Source organism: Ochotona princeps, chromosome 8, assembly GCF_030435755.1.
Source record: "Ochotona princeps isolate mOchPri1 chromosome 8, mOchPri1.hap1, whole genome shotgun sequence".
Taxonomy (NCBI): Eukaryota; Metazoa; Chordata; class Mammalia; order Lagomorpha; family Ochotonidae; genus Ochotona; species Ochotona princeps.
In genome coordinates this window covers 82,707,475-82,725,750 of record NC_080839.1, presented here as the reverse complement: position 1 = coordinate 82,725,750, position 18,276 = coordinate 82,707,475, and the positions used below count along the sequence as shown (strand labels likewise).

Genomic DNA, 18,276 nt, shown 5'->3' with positions numbered 1-18,276 from the left:
ATTTTAAGCTAGTGCCCTCATCCCTTCACTCAGCTGCTGCACCCCAACCCCTCAGGCCCTCACCCTTCACTCAGCTGCTCTACCCCTACCTCTTACCTTCACTCCTTCACTCAGCTGTGCTGCTGTCCCTGCCCCTCAGGGCCTCACTACTTCACTGGTGGCATGAGGTCTGATGTTTTTTGGGTGGGGTCTGTGCCTAGCAAGGCACGACACAAGCAGGATGTTTCCCGTGGTTTGGAGGCCTGGATAAAGCCCTGCCCAGGCAGGTGCGTCAGCTGGCTATGGAGATGCTGGGATAGGAGCGCAGCCTCAGCCAGGGGAGCCTGGGTAGGGAGACCTGCAGACTGACATCCATCCAGATTTCCTGTACCTCAGCTCGTGTGCTTCACATACAACCCCAGAATGCAGCTCCTGGCCTGGCCCTCACGGGGTCCCATTCTGAGCATGACATCCACTCAGTGGGCTTGGGAAGGTCACTGCGGGATCAGGAAGCTCAGGCAGGGTCCTTGAGTCAGGGGAGGAGAAAACTGCAGGATCTGTGGACACATCATGGTCTCCTTGTTGCTGGTGATTGTCATGCAGGTCTTCAGTCTCCTGTTGAAGGATCCTGTAACCAGAGTGTGGGTATGTGCTCACAGTGTGGGGCTGCGAGGACTGTGCATGAGGCTAGGCTACTGAGGGTGTCCTGGGAAGCAAGTCAGAGCCAAGGGGAGTCCACGGATGGCAGGAGACACCATGGGAGACTGGTGTGGGAAAAAGAGAGATGGAGAGACACGGAGAAAGAAGAAAGGAGACAGAGACGGAGAGAAAAGAGAGTCTGAGAGAAATGGGTACAGAGAGGGAGATGAGAGAGAGGTAGAGGGGGCCAGAGGGGGAGAGAAATGGAGAGAAAGGGAGATAAGAAGAGAGAGAGGAAGACAGAGGGAAGTGGGAGAGGGTAGGAAGGCAGGTGTCACCTGGTGGCCATCTGGGGGGAGCCTGGAGTGGGGCAGCCTTACAACAGAGAACACCCAGAGTCCAGCTGTGTCCAGGGAGGGTCTGTGATGGCAGATGAGGGACAGACAGCCACTCTGTCCACCACCAAACAAAATGAGAGCAACTGTATTGACTGGATATCCGAGTGCTCGTTCTGTTCTGGGACAACACGCAGCACACGTGGGTTCCACAGGGGCCTGCAGAAGCCTGCCTCAGGACACTGCGGTGTCTGAAGGCTTGAGTTTAAGTGTTCATGCCTGATGCTAGTCTGAGGGCCCTGGTCAGAGCGATTTTTCTCTGTCTACTGTGTAAATAGAAATAAACTGACATTAATCAGTCACAATATACATATCCAGATCCAATGTTTAGTATTTAAAAACGAACGCCAAACCACTACGCCCATATAGATCACTGGGTATTAGCTATTAAACAGCATGTTAAAATTAGCATGAAGTATTTAAAGATGGGCAGAAAGTTCATTAGTAGTATTCAGAAAAATTATTACATACTGGATTAAAAGTATGTCGAAGTACTTTTAAGCTAACATCAGATACTGCTTGATTAGATCATGTGTCAGTGAGGAAAACAATTGTGATTCTTAGAAAAGAACTCAGCCAACTCAGTTCATGGTGACATAGTTGGCCGGGAAAATGCCAGTCTGGCCCCGGAGCTTTCCTTCCCACCAGTCAAAATTGGAATCTGTTTTGGATAAAACTGTGATTCTGTCTCCAGCTTGAAAGTGCAGATCCCCTGGCTGTTGTCCTTCAAAGGAATACAGTGCTGTCACTTCTACTGGTTGACTCAAACGGCCTAAAACAAGAAAGACCAAAGTTACTCACATTTCCCTTGGCCCAGGGACAGCATGCATAGCCACACAGAGGGTCAGTATTCGCAGCTCTGCAGCTGAGGTGGGCAGCGCCTGCAGGCAGTGGCACTGCTAAGTGGGCAAGATGAGGGACCAGGCTGGGGCCCCAACACCAGCCGCAGTTCCGTCCTTGGAGCAAGTTGCAGAGATGGCTGTGGACTGGCTCAGCTACCCTCACCAGCATGGGAGGGGCACATGGGGAGCGGCTGTGGGGCAATTTTAGAGATGAACTTCGACCTGGGTTGTAATGAGAATATGACTTAAGTTGTTCTGCCCTGACACACAAACACAAACCAGTGAAAGCTAACAGTCCAACAGCCGCAGCAGGTGCCTGGAGTCTCACAGGGACTGACAATGCTGGCCTCTCCAGGACCCATGCAGAGCTGGAGTCTCGTCACTTCCAACAGAACAGTCCACTGTCACCTGCCTCCTGCCTGACCCAGACCTCAGTCTCTGCACTCTGCCAGCAGGTCAAGTTCAGGGACCCCTCTGAAAACTGGAACCCAAATCTGCAGGCTGAAACTGCTTATATGAGAATGAACACCTCGTGCTCCTGTTGGCCCAAGCTCTGGTGGTCTCGGCTGTGAGCCCCCAGAAGGGAGGCCTGCTGTTAGCTCCCAGTGCCACCCCACACCCAGAACCACAGCACAGCTCTGCCGGGTGGATTGGGCCTTGGGCACACATGGCAGGCTCATGTCCTGCGTTTGAGGAGGAGGGGGATGGCCCCAAGTCTCACAGTGCCTGAAACACTGACGCACAATGGACATGCATACCAATCACTGAGGAGAACCAGTGCCAGTTATCAGTCCATGGACATAGGCCCCCTCCTCCAGTCGTGTGGGGTGATGTCACAAAGGGACAAAAGCATTAATGCCTACTTCCTCCACTGGCAAATAGCTGTTTACTTCTTCCCAGAACAATTTGTAAAAAGTATCTTCATGACACAAGTTGAAGGACCATTTGTTTTACCAGCAGAAATCATGGCATTTTAAGAAGTGATAATAGCAAAGCATTTGAACATGAAAATATTAATTCTTGGAATTCAGGAAACTGCTGGGGACCAAGCCTAGAGGGAATGCAACTTGGATTCAGTTGTGTCAAAACAAACAGGCTTGGCCTGACTCTCAGAGCTGTGGGATGACAGGGTCCCAACAGTTCCTTCCTTTGGGCAGGCCCTTGGGGCAGGTGTCCTGGGCAGCAGCCACTCCCAGCAGGTTGGAAAACCAACAGAGGAAATGACAGGGTTCCCTTGGAGGCTGCACCCTTGTCCATCGCTGAGAGTGTGTGTGGCTGTCAGAGGCACTGGACCGAGTCCACTTACCTGCTTTGTCCTGACAGCTGGGGAGCTCAGGGTAGAGCCTGCGTCTGTTCGTGCTACCTGCAAAGAAGCAAAAGATGAGGGAAGGTTCTAGCATACACAAAACAGACAATGATGCTAAGTCCTGTCCTGGAAATGCAAAGGTGTTAGATCCCAGGGATGGATGGGAATGTCAGGGGGACATCACCCATCAGTGTCCAGGGAAGTGTCACCCGTCAGACCAGGGAAACATCACCTATCAACACCCATGAGGAGTGTTACCTGTCAAGATCCATGGGGGTGTCATTAGGACCCATGGGGGCGTCACCTATCAGGATCCATGGGGAGTGTCACCACCTCCAGACTCACGGGGGTGTCCCCCATCAGAAGTCCCTCCAAGCGTGTGGCAGGTGAAGAACCCAGCATACAGGTGCACAAAAGTCTGCCTTCTGCCCCAGGACTGCTGGGAATTCTGAACTGCCTATTGTCAGGTTGCACAGTCCCTCACCCGTGGGAAGGTTTGGGGCTCACCAGCCTCTCCCTGGCCCTGTACTTCAGCCTGGCTCTGGCTTACACTCTGAGCAGTGCTGTGTGGAGGAACTAGGGGTTCCTCACCGGAACCTGAGCAGATTCACCCTCGGCCCAGCCGTGAGGGCAGGGCCAGGGACAGGGTAGGTGGCCGAGAGTGGCAGGACCAGCTCTTGGTGAGTCCAGACCACAGATTCGTGCAGGTAGCAGAGAGGGTGCTCTTCAACCGAGAACTCGCTATGGAAGCACCTCCTCTACCTGGACAGAGTTCTTGTGGAGGGGCCAACAGTGAACTTGCTGCACCCGTGTCCAGGAGCTGGCTGTCATGTAAGATCGCTTTCTTTATAAGCTCCCATGTACAGTAAACTCCACACATGAAATTAAAAAGTTATTGACCCAGAAATGAGAGATGGAAGGTGGGTAAGACCACAGCCTGACACTTCCTAAAGTCCATCTGGCTAAAACCACCCCATAAACAACTTTGGGCCCTAGGACAGTGTGGTAAAATTAGCACTCAGAAACATGAATTTCTACATATGAACGACAGTCATGTTCTCATTTCAAATCAATACAATCAAAATCTTCAGAAGAAATGACAAAATGAATGAGAAAAACTTCAAAGATAAATTACTTATGAAGGAGATGTCTTCAGAAATTACAGCAGAGAATCTGGTATACTCAGAAGAGCCTGACCATGTTAGATTTTCTTTTTAAACAGAGTTCTTTTGGGGTCTCAAGTTTAACAATGTAGCTTAAAGTTTTCATAGTTATTAACAACAATTACTCCAACTTACTGTTGGAGTCGGAGCTCAGCTGGCCTGGCACGGGTGGTTGTTGGGGTCTGCTTGCTGGCTTGGGAGGTACATCTCTAGCCTGAGTGGAACAAACACAAATGAGGTTCAAGCCGTCTCTGTGGAATGTTCCCCTGCAGGGCACATGCTGGGTGCTTCCAATAAGCGGCTTCCAAACCCTGCACTGGGTCCAGTGTGATGGAACCAAAAGGCTAAGCTAGGGTGCCCAGTGCCCATCCCGAGGACCTGTGGGCATGACAGCAGCTGGCAAGGGGAGGAGAATGGCAGTATTGGCCTAAGCTATGGGCTTCCAGGCATCCCATGCTGGGTGCTGTGGCCTGACAGCATGGCTGCTAGGTCGCAGATGCTACTGGTACATCAGCCAGCATTCCAGGTTCTGCCTCACAGCTCTTGTTCAGATAGCACATGGAAGGTGTGCTTGGGTGACCCTGTGACAGTGAGGGGAAAGGTGGGCCCACCGAGGCCTCCTGCCGCTGCTGCTCCCGTGCCGCTCTCCTGGCATTGGCTCGCTGTTCGGCACTCTCATACTTTTCAGTGAAGGAGTCGAGGATCTCGTAGAGACCATCCGCCTGGGCTGGCGGCGGCATCTCTCCAAAGAGAATGTCGTAGGCACGGATGTCCTGGCAATAGAATCTAGCCGGAAACACACATATTTCTTTAACACACAAGGATCTTCTCTGGAGCTAAAAGCAGCACACATACCTGCATAATCACTCATGTTTAGCATTTCACACATGCCTTGTCGCAACCCTTAACAATCAAGGCCACATCTGACATTCAACTCCTAAGTCCACCTCAAGTTCACTCCCAGAGGCAATAACAGCAACTCATCAACAGTATTGATGAGTTGTCCATTAGTAATACAAAAGCATATCTCCCCACAGATGAATACTAAAACATACACACACATGTTCACATAGGCACACACCCCAATACTTCTACACACATACACACCGATCCTCACACACACCAATTCTCACACAATCCTTATACACAGTCCTTACACACAAAAACAATCTTTACACACACACACCAATCCTCACACACAATCCTTACACATGTTCACAACCAACCCTTACACACACCCCAATCCTCACACACACACCAATCCTCACACAATCCTTACACACAGTCCTTTCACACAAACACAATCCTTACTCACACACACCAATCCTCATACACACCAATCCTTACACACATACCAATCCTTATACACAATCTTTACACATGTTCACAACCAATCCTTACACACACACCAATCCTCACACAATCCTTACACGCATAGTCCTTGCAAATACAATCCTTACACACACCAATCCTCAATTATTACACATATAATCCTTATACACAGTCCTTACACACACAAACACAATCCTTACTCACACATACCAATCCTCACACACACCAATTCTTATACACACACACACCAATCTTTACACACACTTTACACATGTTCACAACCAACCCTTACAACCTCCCAATCCTTACACACATACCAATCCTCACACATGCACACACACAATACTTACACATACACACACTAGTCCTTACACTTACACACACATGAGCAATCCTTACGCATGCACCCAATGCATGTGTAACACTTTCAGGGACAATGTTTTATATACAAGTACATAAATTTCTATGGCATTTACTTCTTACATTTTTACAAGAAAGGTATCTATGTATATGGCTTTGTAATTTCCTTCAAATGTTTACTTTTACTAAAATTAAATAAAGATTTTCCTTACATGTTTGGAAGGCCTGCGATTCATTAACATTGTATTTGTCTGAGTTTATTTAGCGTTCAATTGACCTTTAGTGGGAAAGCCTGCCAGAGGTCTAGAATGAGAGCCCCTAAAAGCATTCTTAAGTTACGTTTCTCAAATTAATAACCCAGCCATAAAAACAAACACGGCTCTTGATTCTGTAAGGTGAAGGGTTCACCTTCATCTTCACCATCCCCCTACTTTCTGTTTCTTGGTTTGCATTTCAAACCACCAGAGCACAAACCCCTGCACTCTGAGTGTCTCCAGCAGCCGAGGCCCAGGGCCTGCCAGACTGCAGGGGGTTCTGCTGGCTCCAGGTGCTCCATTCTCTCAGGCCCCGTCCTGCCCTCCCCTGGGCCTTCCCACGTTTTACGGCAGTTTCTGAGACTTTGGGAAAAATGACCCAGTTGCCATCAGCAAACACAGCTTTACTTCATGTCTTAGGCCATTTCCAACTCTCTTGTTTGAAATCAAACTGTACTGTTCATCAGAACTTGTCTTAGACACAGCAGAAAAAGGCAGAGTAAAAGAGAGCCTTAGCAGTGAGGGGTGCAGGTTATGATGGGGGCACCCCAACCTCTAGCACTGTGGACACAATGCAGCACAACCTCCAGCCTCCACTCGCAGTCTCATGCTACATGTGCAAGACAGCACGTACCACTGAACAGGTCTGGCAAGAAATTATCTCACGAAAGTATTGGAAGACAACAAAGAAAAGTGGGAACCGTGTTCATCGTAGAGGACTCAAATGCTATTATTTTCTGTGAGGATGTATTACTTTTACATGAATTTAGGCACTGTTTATTTGAAAGACAGAAATACCTGCCTTAATCAGGACAGGCCAGACTGAAGCTGGGGGCCTCCACTTGAGGCTCCACGCACTGCCCTGCCATGTGCACACCAGCAGGAGGCTAGAATGTACCATGGAACTGGGATCTAAGCCCAGAGGTGACACCAGCAGCCTTGTAACTGCTGTACCTACCACCAGCTCCTAAACCAAATTCTAAATACGTGCCGCTGGGGCTCCATGCTGCTGTATTAAACAGATGCAGGGGGCAGGATGGTGTTGCAGTGCAGTGGGTTATGATGCTGGACCACACAGAACAACCATGTTTGAGCCTGGCTGTTCCATCTCTGATCCAGCTCCCTGCTGCTGCAGCTGGGAATGCATCAGAAGATGGCCCATGGGCTGGAACCCTGCGGCCCTGGTGGGACACCCAGGCGGAACTCCTGTTCCTGGCTTTGGCCTGGCCACTTGGGGAATGGGCCAGTGCATGGAAGACCTTTCTGACTCTACTGCCCTGTCACTGTCTTTCAAAGAAACAAAATGCATGTTTTAATAGACACGTGTGCTCACAGGATCTCAGAAGTACATCAGTTTTTCAGTGGTATTGTTCCTTCACACTTCCTTTCCACTGTAGTTTGAACTTACTTTCGATTGGTTTCTTTCCTTTCAATCAAACAGCTGCCTTCCAGAGAGACGCCAGCAAAGAGCCCTCTGGACTTGCAGTAGGTGAAGACGGCCGCTGGACTCCGCAGAGCGACGTTTCCCTCCAGGTTCCTGCAGGGATGTTGGCGACTGAGCAGTGGCCTCCTGTCCACATTCGGCCCTTTCCCCGCAGCCTGGATGGACACTCTTGGGATGTGGGGGATGCAGCACGAGACCCAGAGCCCTCAGATTCTTCCTACACCAAGAACCTCAGAACATTTTACTGTGGCTTCTAAGAATAGTTGGAACGTATGACACACACCAGTTGTGTTTTTGCCTGAGGAACCTGGATCCTCGGGCATGTGAAAGTCACAGACGCCTTCATTTCCATTTACCTTTCACTTGAGCCACAACTCACCTCCCCAGGGGCCCCACGGCCACAGTGAGGTTCCCTCCCAGCGTCAGGTTCCCGCCCTTTGCAAAAGCTTCTACTGCTCGGTCATAGTTCAGGATTATCACCAGGTCTGAGACCTAAGAGGTGGAAACACACTTGTTCAGAAACAGTTACAGTCAAGTTTAAATTAGTAATATGCTGCATGTGCACACATGTGCACACACACAGACACTCAACACAGGGAAGCTGCAGTGCAGGCAGGCACCAGGCAAGGAACCAGGGCAGCCCACCCCCACCCCAGGCAGCCTGAAGCACTCTTAGCCAGAAGGTGAAGCTCCCGGCTGTGGGAGGGAGCATGCTTCCAGGTGACAGGTCCAGAGTGCCTACTCATCTCAAGAACCCCGGGATGCCAACTGTGTTGGCCTCATTCACCATCCTGGAGGGGGCAGGGGAGCCTCAGGAGGACAGGGCCCCTACACCCACCTCCAACTTGGGGAAGGATGCATGAGTGAGAACAGGGTCTCTCAAGCCCTCCTGGAGGGAACAGAGTGGAGAAGTACAAGAGTGGTGTGGATATAGAGGGCCGGTGAGACAAGTGACAGGAGGCTGGCACATCAATGAGCTACAGGCTGAACCCTTGGCAGGAAGTCAGAAAAGCAGCAAGAGGAGACCCCTGACCTAAGGGGCTCAGCAAGGAGAACAGACCCGTGCCAGGCAGCGGCACAGGTGCCAGCCATGAATAAGGGCCACTATGCTTGGGGCACAGCCAGATCAAGATTGACCCTCCAAGGAGCTGCAGTGCTGTTAGGGTAATGGGGGCAGACTTCACTGGAACAGTCCAGAGCAATCACTAAGCAGTCAGGCCCATGATAGGCACCAGCTCTCTGAGCTCAGAGGCCATGCGCAGCTGGGGGAATCTCAGATGCTCCTGGGAAGGTCTAGGTGCGGAGGGCAGGTGGAATACAGGAACACAATCCCAGACTGAGGTGGCTGCAGTGCCACTGGGTGAGGAACTCAGCAAGAGAAGATTTAATATTGTTGATCTGAAGGCACAGCGATGGAGACGAAACAAGATGCCAACCACTGGCTCACTCCCCAAATGGCAACAAGGACAGGCTGAGCCAGGCTGCATCCTGGAGCCTGGAACTCATCCAAATCTCACAGCTCACAGGGCCCCATGATTTTAACTGTCAAAGGCAGCCCTGCAGATTAAAAGTGGAACAGCATATGATAAAGGATGCTCCATTCACAACAGGCAGCATAACATGCGACTCCATGGGCTGGAGGTAGACTGAGAGTTTCCACAGGATAAGCAACAGACGTGCAGGCCACAGGGCTGGCCGTGGTACAGTGACCGTCACACATCCACGTACAGTGCTTGGCCTGTGCACATGAACAGCAGTCTCTGTTTACATTTCTTCTTTCTTAACAGCTTTAAAATGAACTGTGAATAATTGGTACAATGTAATGATGTTATTGAGTGCATACCTGAGGAATGTAACATATCCAATGTCACATTCATAACAGAGGAATGAAGCCTTTCTCTGAGTGAGGCTCTGCAACTCAAATCCACTGAACTGAACCAAAACTGTAAATAAACACTTTCTGCTCTCAACTCTCTCTTCCACTAACCATTGTATCATTTATTGTTGTGATGATAGCATATGGAGATATAGAAAGTGGAGCACACAGCGCAGGAAGTCATGCCCAAGACGGCAAGGAGGGTGAGTGGAGGAAGGCAGGCTGAATGAAAAGACCCTTCCCGCGAGGGCAGGCAGGGAGCCACTGAGCCATGGGTAGCTTCGGAGGAACACAGATGATGGCAGTCTCTCACAGGCATCCATGGCAAAGTCAGTGTGGGAAGGCCATGACTTTGGACCTTTGTATATCAAGTAGGCACTTACCTCTATTCCTATTTCAAATCCTCCACCGAGCCCAGCTATCCCGATGGCTGAGGGTGCAGACCATGCTGAAACACACACATTGTTCCAACATGGAATCACACACAGGAATGACATGGTAAGACATAGATGGAGTTACTTTGAAAACAACCACACAGTTTTCCTTTGTTAAGAAGCCCCGGTTTGATAGGCACCAGATGACTCCCAAATTCACAAAGCCATGTTTTCCAACCTCTGCCTTCCAACATGCAGGAAACCAAACCACTGAGACACCCACAACATTTGATGATTTCCACTGTGGACATTGTTACAAAATAATTTAGCTGTAGCTATAGTCACTAGTAAGATTACACATACAGTTTTTGTAAGCACACCCTCAGGGTAATGATACTAAATTGTTTCTACTATAGATTTTTGAGGGTATAAAACTGTCTTGACACCTTCCATGCCTCATGGCAGCCCAGGATTGGGGCTGTTAATAAGCCCATTAGAATTCCAGAAAGATGAGTTTCCTGACACTGGAAAGGAGTATGACCACCCCACCTGCCTTGACACACAGCACTGGGGACTGCTGGGACCAGTGTCTCCTGCCATTGCAGCAGTCAGCGTGGCAGGGCAGCTGTGAGTCCAGGTGAAGTTTTTTTATCCCTTCTCTGCTGGCTGCCACACCCCAGCATGGCCATCCTGGGCTGACTCTCAGGCTGAGGTAGGGACTGGCCCAGCCACAGTGACCAGTCCTACCAGCAGCAGGGATGTGCACGTCCATTTTTGAGGTCATTCTGGGACTGATGGGCCTGACCTGGATAGGTTTGAAATTAACTTCTGCAAAAGGGAGGGACAAATTCAGGTTCAGAAACCTGCAGACAGGCGGCACAATGGAGATCCCGACAGACCCTGGGGACACAAGTCTGCCCGAGGATGAGGGAATTCTGTGGCTTCTGCCTAGCAGCCACATGAGGGCTATGAGGCACAGGGTTCCTGGGAACTGCCTGGACAGGCAACAGTGACACGGCCAGCTGCTCCACGGATGCCTGCCTCTGTTGCAAGTGGATGTTACTCAGGCCACTAAATGGCTTTTAGAATCATGTGCTGCCTTATAGGACAGAAGGGCTAATGTTACATGTGTAAAAGGTGGTGCCACCAGTCACAGCACCTACTAACGTTCTAAACATTAACGTAAGTATTGGTGCTTGGGATTTCATCTGTGAAACATAAAGGTTTTATCCCAGAAAGTAATACCCAGTTATCCTGCCCCTGACGTGATACTGCCATTTACAGGACGAGAGCAAGCTCATGGGACAGACACAACCCCACAGTGCAGAGCTGTGGCAAGAGGGCTTCACACACAGAGAGGAGTTAGATCTCCCCACCAGTTCGAGGGGAGGGCACCAGAGAGGCCACATCCCTCTTATGTCCCGACTCCCACATGGAGGCTCTCCTCTGGGGTGTAGGTGAGCAGGAGGAGTCCTGCAGCCTTCCCTTGAAGGTATCTGAGGGAGAGGCAGAAGGCAGTATCAGGGTTGTGGCATGCCCATGCCATGAGCCCACATGCACTTACTTCCATCTGGTCGCCGTGCCAGCACAATCCCACTGCCTCCTCTAGCGGTCACTAGAAACCCAGCTTTGACCACAGACAGAATGGCAAGGCCTTTGGCCTTGGCAATCACATGGGCTGCAGATAAAAAGAGTGGCAGGAATGTGAGTTTATGCTAACCAAGCCTAAGGACGACAGTATCAGTTGGGGCACAGGGTCAGGGAGATGCTACGAGCCATGAACAGATGGAGCCCGGGGCCTCTCCACTCCTCCCTGTTTACTATGCTGCAAGCTTTGCAACCTGACCCATACACAGACACTGACACACAGCCTGACACACACACAGGGGACTGAGCAGGGAGTGGTTCCCAGGGTCACACTTTGGCAGGCCGTGTGGACCAGCTCCCTGGGTCACCATCAACAGGAACCTGCTGAAACCTGCTTTACTGCCCCAGGCCGAGTCTGATCCTCACTGTGAAAGGGGCTCAAGGGCCGAGTCTGAACAACCTGAACACCTGCAGGTGTGCTGGGAATTCTTGGATAATTCTTTCTTAATCTGCCACAGAATGTAAATACCTCCTGTGGTGTCCCTGGTTCAGCTGCCAGCCATCAGTAAGACTAAAGGAAGGCAGGGCTGGGTGGGGCTTTTCCCTTTGTTTCATCCCTGACCCCAGATACAGGGAAAAAATGATAGTATTAGTGTGGAAACAATGGTATTATCCATTTTCATCCTGTAGCCCTTTACCCTTGGTACCCTAATCAACTAAGTAAGATTATTAAAAACAATAACAATAATAATTAATATTTTTTTAAAAAGGAAGGCAGGGCATGACTTAAGACAACCAAACATACTGAGCAATTTACCTACCAGGAATAATCTTATCAGGCCCATTTCTGGATGTTATTTCTGTGAATTCTCTTAGTATTTTAGCAGCCTTCTTTGCTTCTGACTTCAAATCAGAAGGTATAGGATTATTCACTAAAAGACAAAAAGAAGGTATTTTAATGAAACATCTACTAAACAGAAGTTAGAAATTTATTGCAACTTCATTTTCTCACATATTTCCCACACTAACCAACTGTATTCTACAAAGGGCTCCATGCATTGTCTCAGTGGCTAAATCCTTGCCTTACAAGCACCAGGATCTCATATGAGCACCAATTCATGTCCTGGCTGCTCCAGTTTCCAACCAGCTGCCTGCTTGTAGCCTGGAAAAGCAGTGGAGGTTGACCCAAGGCCTTGGGACCCTGCACTCGCGTGGGAGACCTGCAGGAAGTTCCTGGCTTCTGGCTTTGGATTTGCTCAGCTCTGGCTGTTGTGACCCCTTGGGGAGTGAACTAGCAGATGGAAGATCTTTCTCTCTGTCTCTCCTTCTCTCCCTAAATTTGATCTGCCTTTCCAATAAAAATAAATCTTTAAAAAAATGTATTCTACAAAGCAGAGGAAACAAACTTGAAAGTTCTCAGTTACTTCCATTTCACAGATATTTTCCAAATCTACTCTGAAGTTTGGAAACTCTAAAGACTTAACACCTCAGAAATCATAAAATCCAAGGACTGTAAAATATTTTAAGCAAAATCTGGCCCAACTGCCACATTCTATCTTCTCCCTATAATTAACGTGCCTCTATACAAATACGTTTTTAAAACTTGACAAGAGATGTGATTTTATAATTGTCTGTGACCAGGGATGGCGGATTTACCATATTTGGCTGTTCTTGTTTGATGTGGCTGCTGGCTAGTCTCTCCAATGGGTAAACTCCGAGGCTCTGAATGGTTCTGGAACCTGCTCCCATGCCGGAGAACAGAATGAAGCTCCTGGTTCCTGCCTTTGGCCTGGCCCAGCCCTGGCCACTGTGGCTATTTAGGGAGTGAATCAGATGAAAGGATGCTCTCTAACTCATCTTTCAAACATGTACAGAAATCTTAAAAACAAAGTAACACATTCACTGCTGGTGAGGCACATCAGAAAGATGACAACAAGAGGGATGCATTTTTTTTTCTTGTCTGCTTGCATTTGCTGTTTTGCTGTTTGGCATACTTTCTGCTGCAATCAATGTGGCCCCTGATGGGGATGGAGGCTCATTGGAACTTGCCTCCAAGTAGGGGCAGTCAGGGCTGCAGCCGCAGACACAGGCCCCGTCTCCTTTGCCTCTGCATTCCCCAAGGCCTCTCAAACACCACCCCTGAGGCTGCAGGCTGCATGACCTGCTCTGCAGCTTCTCTGCCACCAGCTTTCAGGAGCTGGAGCTCAGCACCTAGGCCGACCCAGTCAATCCCATGGGAAAACAAACCTTCCTGAAACACCAGAATGCAAGTCCATTTTACCCCTGTTCCTGGCTTTCAACACATATGGCCATTTCCTCAAACAACATTGTACCAGTGCTTGGCTACATAGTAAGCACTATGGCCACACACAGCTGTTCTTTGTCCCCATTTTTGTTCCTCTCCTTCACCACACCCAAGCCCTGCAACTCCCATTCCCAAAGCGACTGCTCACGCGGTGAGGGTGGACACGAGGGTGCCAGCAGCACTCTGACATCTCTTTCTGCTTCTTGCTCTCTCTGTCTGTTCTCAATCCTCCTCAATCTGAGCCACTCAATCCTGACAGGTCAGAACAGAATGCCCAGAGGTTCAGCAGGCTCTGGGGAGCTAGACTGGTGACCTGTAGTGGAAACTGGTTCTTCCTGTTGCTGAGTGTCGGAGCCACTTTATTCCAGCAGCAGTAGGGCTGGTCTGTGGCCCAGGCACCTGCTGAGGGTCAGTGCATCTGGACAGCAGTCAAGCCCAGGCACTCCTGCCCAGCAGAGCTTCCCAGCAAGGCTGGTTCAAGCCCAGCACCCAGCCAGAGCCTCCTGTGGGAGCTGGCAGAACCAGCTGGTCCAAGGCAGGTCCCGGTGGCTAACAGGATTTGTCTCCACAAGCACAGTCCCAGGGCCAAGCCGAGGGAGCACATGGCAGAAGGGAAGAGTGAATCCTGGACAAGCTCAGGACTTTCTGTTAAAGTCACTTCAGACCAGATTTTCTCACATGTGCAATGAAAGCTGAGTAAATAATGTGTAAACCACGTCCTGGCAAAAGACCTTCTGCTTTGAACTCTCAAGCAAGCAGTATCTATCTGGTATAATTAGCGAATGCCACAGTCAAGAGTTGTTATTTTAAACATCATGCATTAGTGCAAGGTCACAGCTGGCTTTGTAAACACAGGAAGGAGGCTACTGGGCTGGGACTAGGTGGGTAATTGGTACAACTGTCAGCCTATCAGATTTCTCATCCCATGAATTCTCCATAAGTCATATTCCTGCTCAGAGTTACACAGACTGACTTTCCCTGTCAAAAGTACACACTGACACAGTGGTCCCTTCCCACCTGGACTGCTGGCATCCCATACGGGAGGGCCTGCTCTGGTCCCAATGATTCCTGTCCAGAGCCAGCTCCTTGCATCCCATAGGGGAGGGCCTGCTCTGGTCCTAGCAATTCCTATCTGGAGCCTGATCCCCACTATTGAACATTCAGGATGCATTAGGTGAGAACTCAAGAACCCATGAGGGTGACCCAGATGGAGTTTAGGCTCTTGGCTTTGGGCTGACCCAGACCTGGCTGCTGCGGGCATCTGGAGGATAAACCAGCAGAAGGAAGATTTCTTTTACTGTACCTTTCAAATAAAATGAAAATATCTAAGTTGTTAAAAATTAGGGCCCAGCATTGTGGTGCATCAGGTTAAGCCACCACCTGCTAAACCAGCATCCCGTATGAGTGACATTTCAAGTCTTGCCTGCTCTACTTCCAAACCAGCCCCCTGTTAATGTTTCTGGAAAAGCAGCATCTCACGGCTCAAGCCCTTGGCCCAGGCCACCCACGTTGGAGACCTGGGTGGAAACCTGGACACCTGGCTTCGGCCTGGTCCAGACTTGCCTTTGCGACCATCTGGGGAGTAAAGAAGTAGATGGCAAGCTTCTCTGTATGTCTCCCTCTGATTCTGCCTTTCACATAAAGAAAACTTTAAAATCCTTAAAATTAAAAAAAATTAAATAAAAGCCTGACAAGTCTCGAGTCCAAGTTGAGCAAATTCTCTAAATATTTGAGTTTTTCCCCAAGTGCTAAATCTCAAGTTGACAAACATTTACATGTAAAGTTTTCTGTAAAAGTAAACAAAATACTTGAAAATTTGCACGCAAGGATGCTTTTTTTTAAAATTATTTATTATTTTACTTCATTAATTACATTGTATTATGTGACACAGTTACATAGGTACTTGGGTTCTCCCCACCCCTCCCCAAACCCTCCCACCATGGTGGATTCCTCCACCTTGTTGCATAACCACAGCTCAAGTTCAGTTGAGATTCCCCCATTGCAAGCATATACCAAACATAGAGTCCAGCATCTTATTGTCCAGTCAAGTTCAACGGCTTCTTAGGTATACCCTCTCTGGTCTGAAGACAGAGCCAGCAGAGTATCATCCCAGTCAATTGAAAGCTCCAACATACCATTAGCAAAAATTTACATCATTATGGAATTAATTGACATAGTAATGAGTAACCAATATGTTAAAAGTAAATGCGAGTTCCCAGCCACCTTCTGTGACCACCTCACCTACACTTCAATTTTAGTTTATACACAACATATAACATTCATAACATAACATGTTATACATAACATCATATCTTAAATTAAGGCAAACATGTGGTATTTAACCTTTTGGGATTGGCTCATTTCCCTTAGCATTATGGTTTCCAGTTTGGCCCATTTGGCCACAAAGAACTGCATTTTGTTTTTTTAATAGCTGAGTAGTATTCCATGGAGTAGATGAACCATAGCTTTCTTAAGGATGCTTTTTTTTTAAACTGAAGGTTTACAGACTATTGAGATTTTTTTCCCCCTTTGGAAATGGCCATAGCTGTTACTACTTGGAAATGATTTTACAACGTATTGCAGGTGCATCAAATGAGGGTTAGGGTCACTGGGGCCAGCAGTAACTTGGAGTCAATAGTTATCAGTGTAGCCCTCTAACAAGGGTCAGGAGCAAAGCACATACTAAAGCCCTCCCCACTGAACTCCCCAAGCTAGCCCAAGCTCAGGGAACGCAAACTACCCCTCAGGACTACCACCCACTGTACTACTCTGCTCAAACGTATGATAGAAAACCAACAGGAAAGGAAGGTTTAGAAAAGCAATCATATTTTCATTCATTGGACATTAATGACATCATTAACTTACATAATTTATATGAAATAGATGCCAACTCACCAGATGCTGCTGAGGACACGCAGTACTTGGGCTAAGTGCACTGGGATCCAGTCAGAACAAAAGAAACGTACATATGCAAAGCTGCCTGATTAGTGCATATCACTGTGACAGCACCTGACAAGGTGTCCATCAGCTCACACATTGTGACAGCAGGATGACAGGTGTCCATCAGCTCACACACTGTGACAGCACCTGACAAGGTGTCCATCAGCTCACACACTGTGACAGCACCTGACAAGTGTCCATCAGCTCACACACTGTGACAGCACCTGACAAGGTGTCCATCAGCTCACACACTGTGACAGCAGGATGACAGGTGTCCACTAGCTCACACATTGTGACAGCACCTGACAAGGTGTCCATCAGCTCACACACTGTGACTGTGACAGCACCTGACAAGGTGTCCATCAGCTCACACACTGTGACAGCAGGATGACAGGTGTCCATCAGCTCACACACTGTGACAGCACCTGACAAGGTGTCCACTAGCTCACACATTGTGGCAGCAGGATGACAAGGTTTTGGTTAGATCCCACACCGTGAACACTAGGCTGAGCCCTCATTTTCCTAGTTAGATCAAGAATCTTCCTGGGAAACCTAACAAGAACTTTACACCCAAAGGCACTCCTGTGGCCTTTCTCTTGGGACTGTTGGATGGCTATGAGCAGGAGGGTCAGGAAATCCTGGAGGCACACCTGCTGTCCAGGAGCCTGCTCCCAGCATCACTTCCCGCCATGCTGGTCCCACCTTGGTCAACACGGGGTTCCTCCCACGAAGAGCAGGAGACTCCCACATCTAGAGTCTCGGAGGCCCAGCTGTGCCCGCGAAGCACTAGGACCTGACCCTAAGCAGCGTTCAGTGGTCAGCTCGGCCAGCACCGCCCTCCCTGTGATCCCAGTCCTGTCCTTGATCCCCAAACCCAGATTCTCACTCCCGCTTCCGAACAAGCTCCCCTGAGAGGGCGACCTTCAAGATGTGTCTCCCGCAGAGGAGGGTGGCCCCCCGGCGACCTTGGCCGCGGGTTTCAGCCTCCCGGACCCTCCTCTTCCTCCGCTCCGCGCAGAGGCAGATGCCCTCCCGCGCCGCCCCGCAGTGCAGCCGGAGCTCCGCGCCCCGCACGCGTCAGGGGCCGGGCGCCCCGCGCCTCCCGACCACGCCCCCGCCGCCCCTCACTCACTCTCGCCCCGCGCCACCGGCTCCGCGCCCCGAAGCTCCGCGCCCAGAGCAGGAAGAGGAAGCGCGAGCCCCGCTCGGCTCCGCCCAGCTCCCCAGAGCCAGGTGAGCAGGTAGACGACACCCACTTGTGCCTGGCGCGGGCCCCGCAGGGCCGCCTCCGCACGCCCGGCCTCAGCCCACACGGTGTTTCTAGAAACGGGCAACCGGTCCGGCAGGGGTGCGGGAGGGCGGGCCCGTGCACCTGGTCGCGGGGACTCGGGGTCGTCGCTCCGCCGCTCCCGTGGGATGTGGCACCCCAAGCCCCTCCCCACCGGGCGCTCAGGTGTGCGAGCCCGCAGCCCGGCCACGC

The 18,276-nt window shown here is 49.9% G+C and overlaps 1 protein-coding gene across 1 annotated transcript; it reads right to left on the bottom strand.

Annotated features, from left to right (window-relative positions):
* Positions 1-1,320: 1,320 nt before the first annotated feature.
* SH3YL1 (SH3 and SYLF domain containing 1) lies at positions 1,321-18,225 on the bottom strand. The gene is made up of 10 exons (XM_058668329.1): positions 17,929-18,225; positions 12,373-12,483; positions 11,529-11,642; positions 9,974-10,038; positions 8,094-8,206; positions 7,679-7,807; positions 4,936-5,110; positions 4,456-4,538; positions 3,162-3,214; positions 1,321-1,785 (listed from the first exon to the last, which is right to left on the bottom strand). Coding segments are annotated over exons 1-10 (1,035 nt in total). The 5' UTR covers positions 17,930-18,225; the 3' UTR covers positions 1,321-1,594.
* Positions 18,226-18,276: the final 51 nt, after the last annotated feature.

Excerpts from the sequence above, each read along its gene's own strand:
- SH3YL1 (XM_058668329.1), bottom strand. Across the intron at positions 8,207-9,973 it reads GATTTGAAATAGGAATAGAG|GTCTCAGACCTGGTGATAAT; the intron begins GTAAGTGCCTAC and ends TCCACCTCTTAG. Across the intron at positions 7,808-8,093 it reads GCCGTGGGGCCCCTGGGGAG|GAACCTGGAGGGAAACGTCG; the intron begins GTGAGTTGTGGC and ends ACATCCCTGCAG.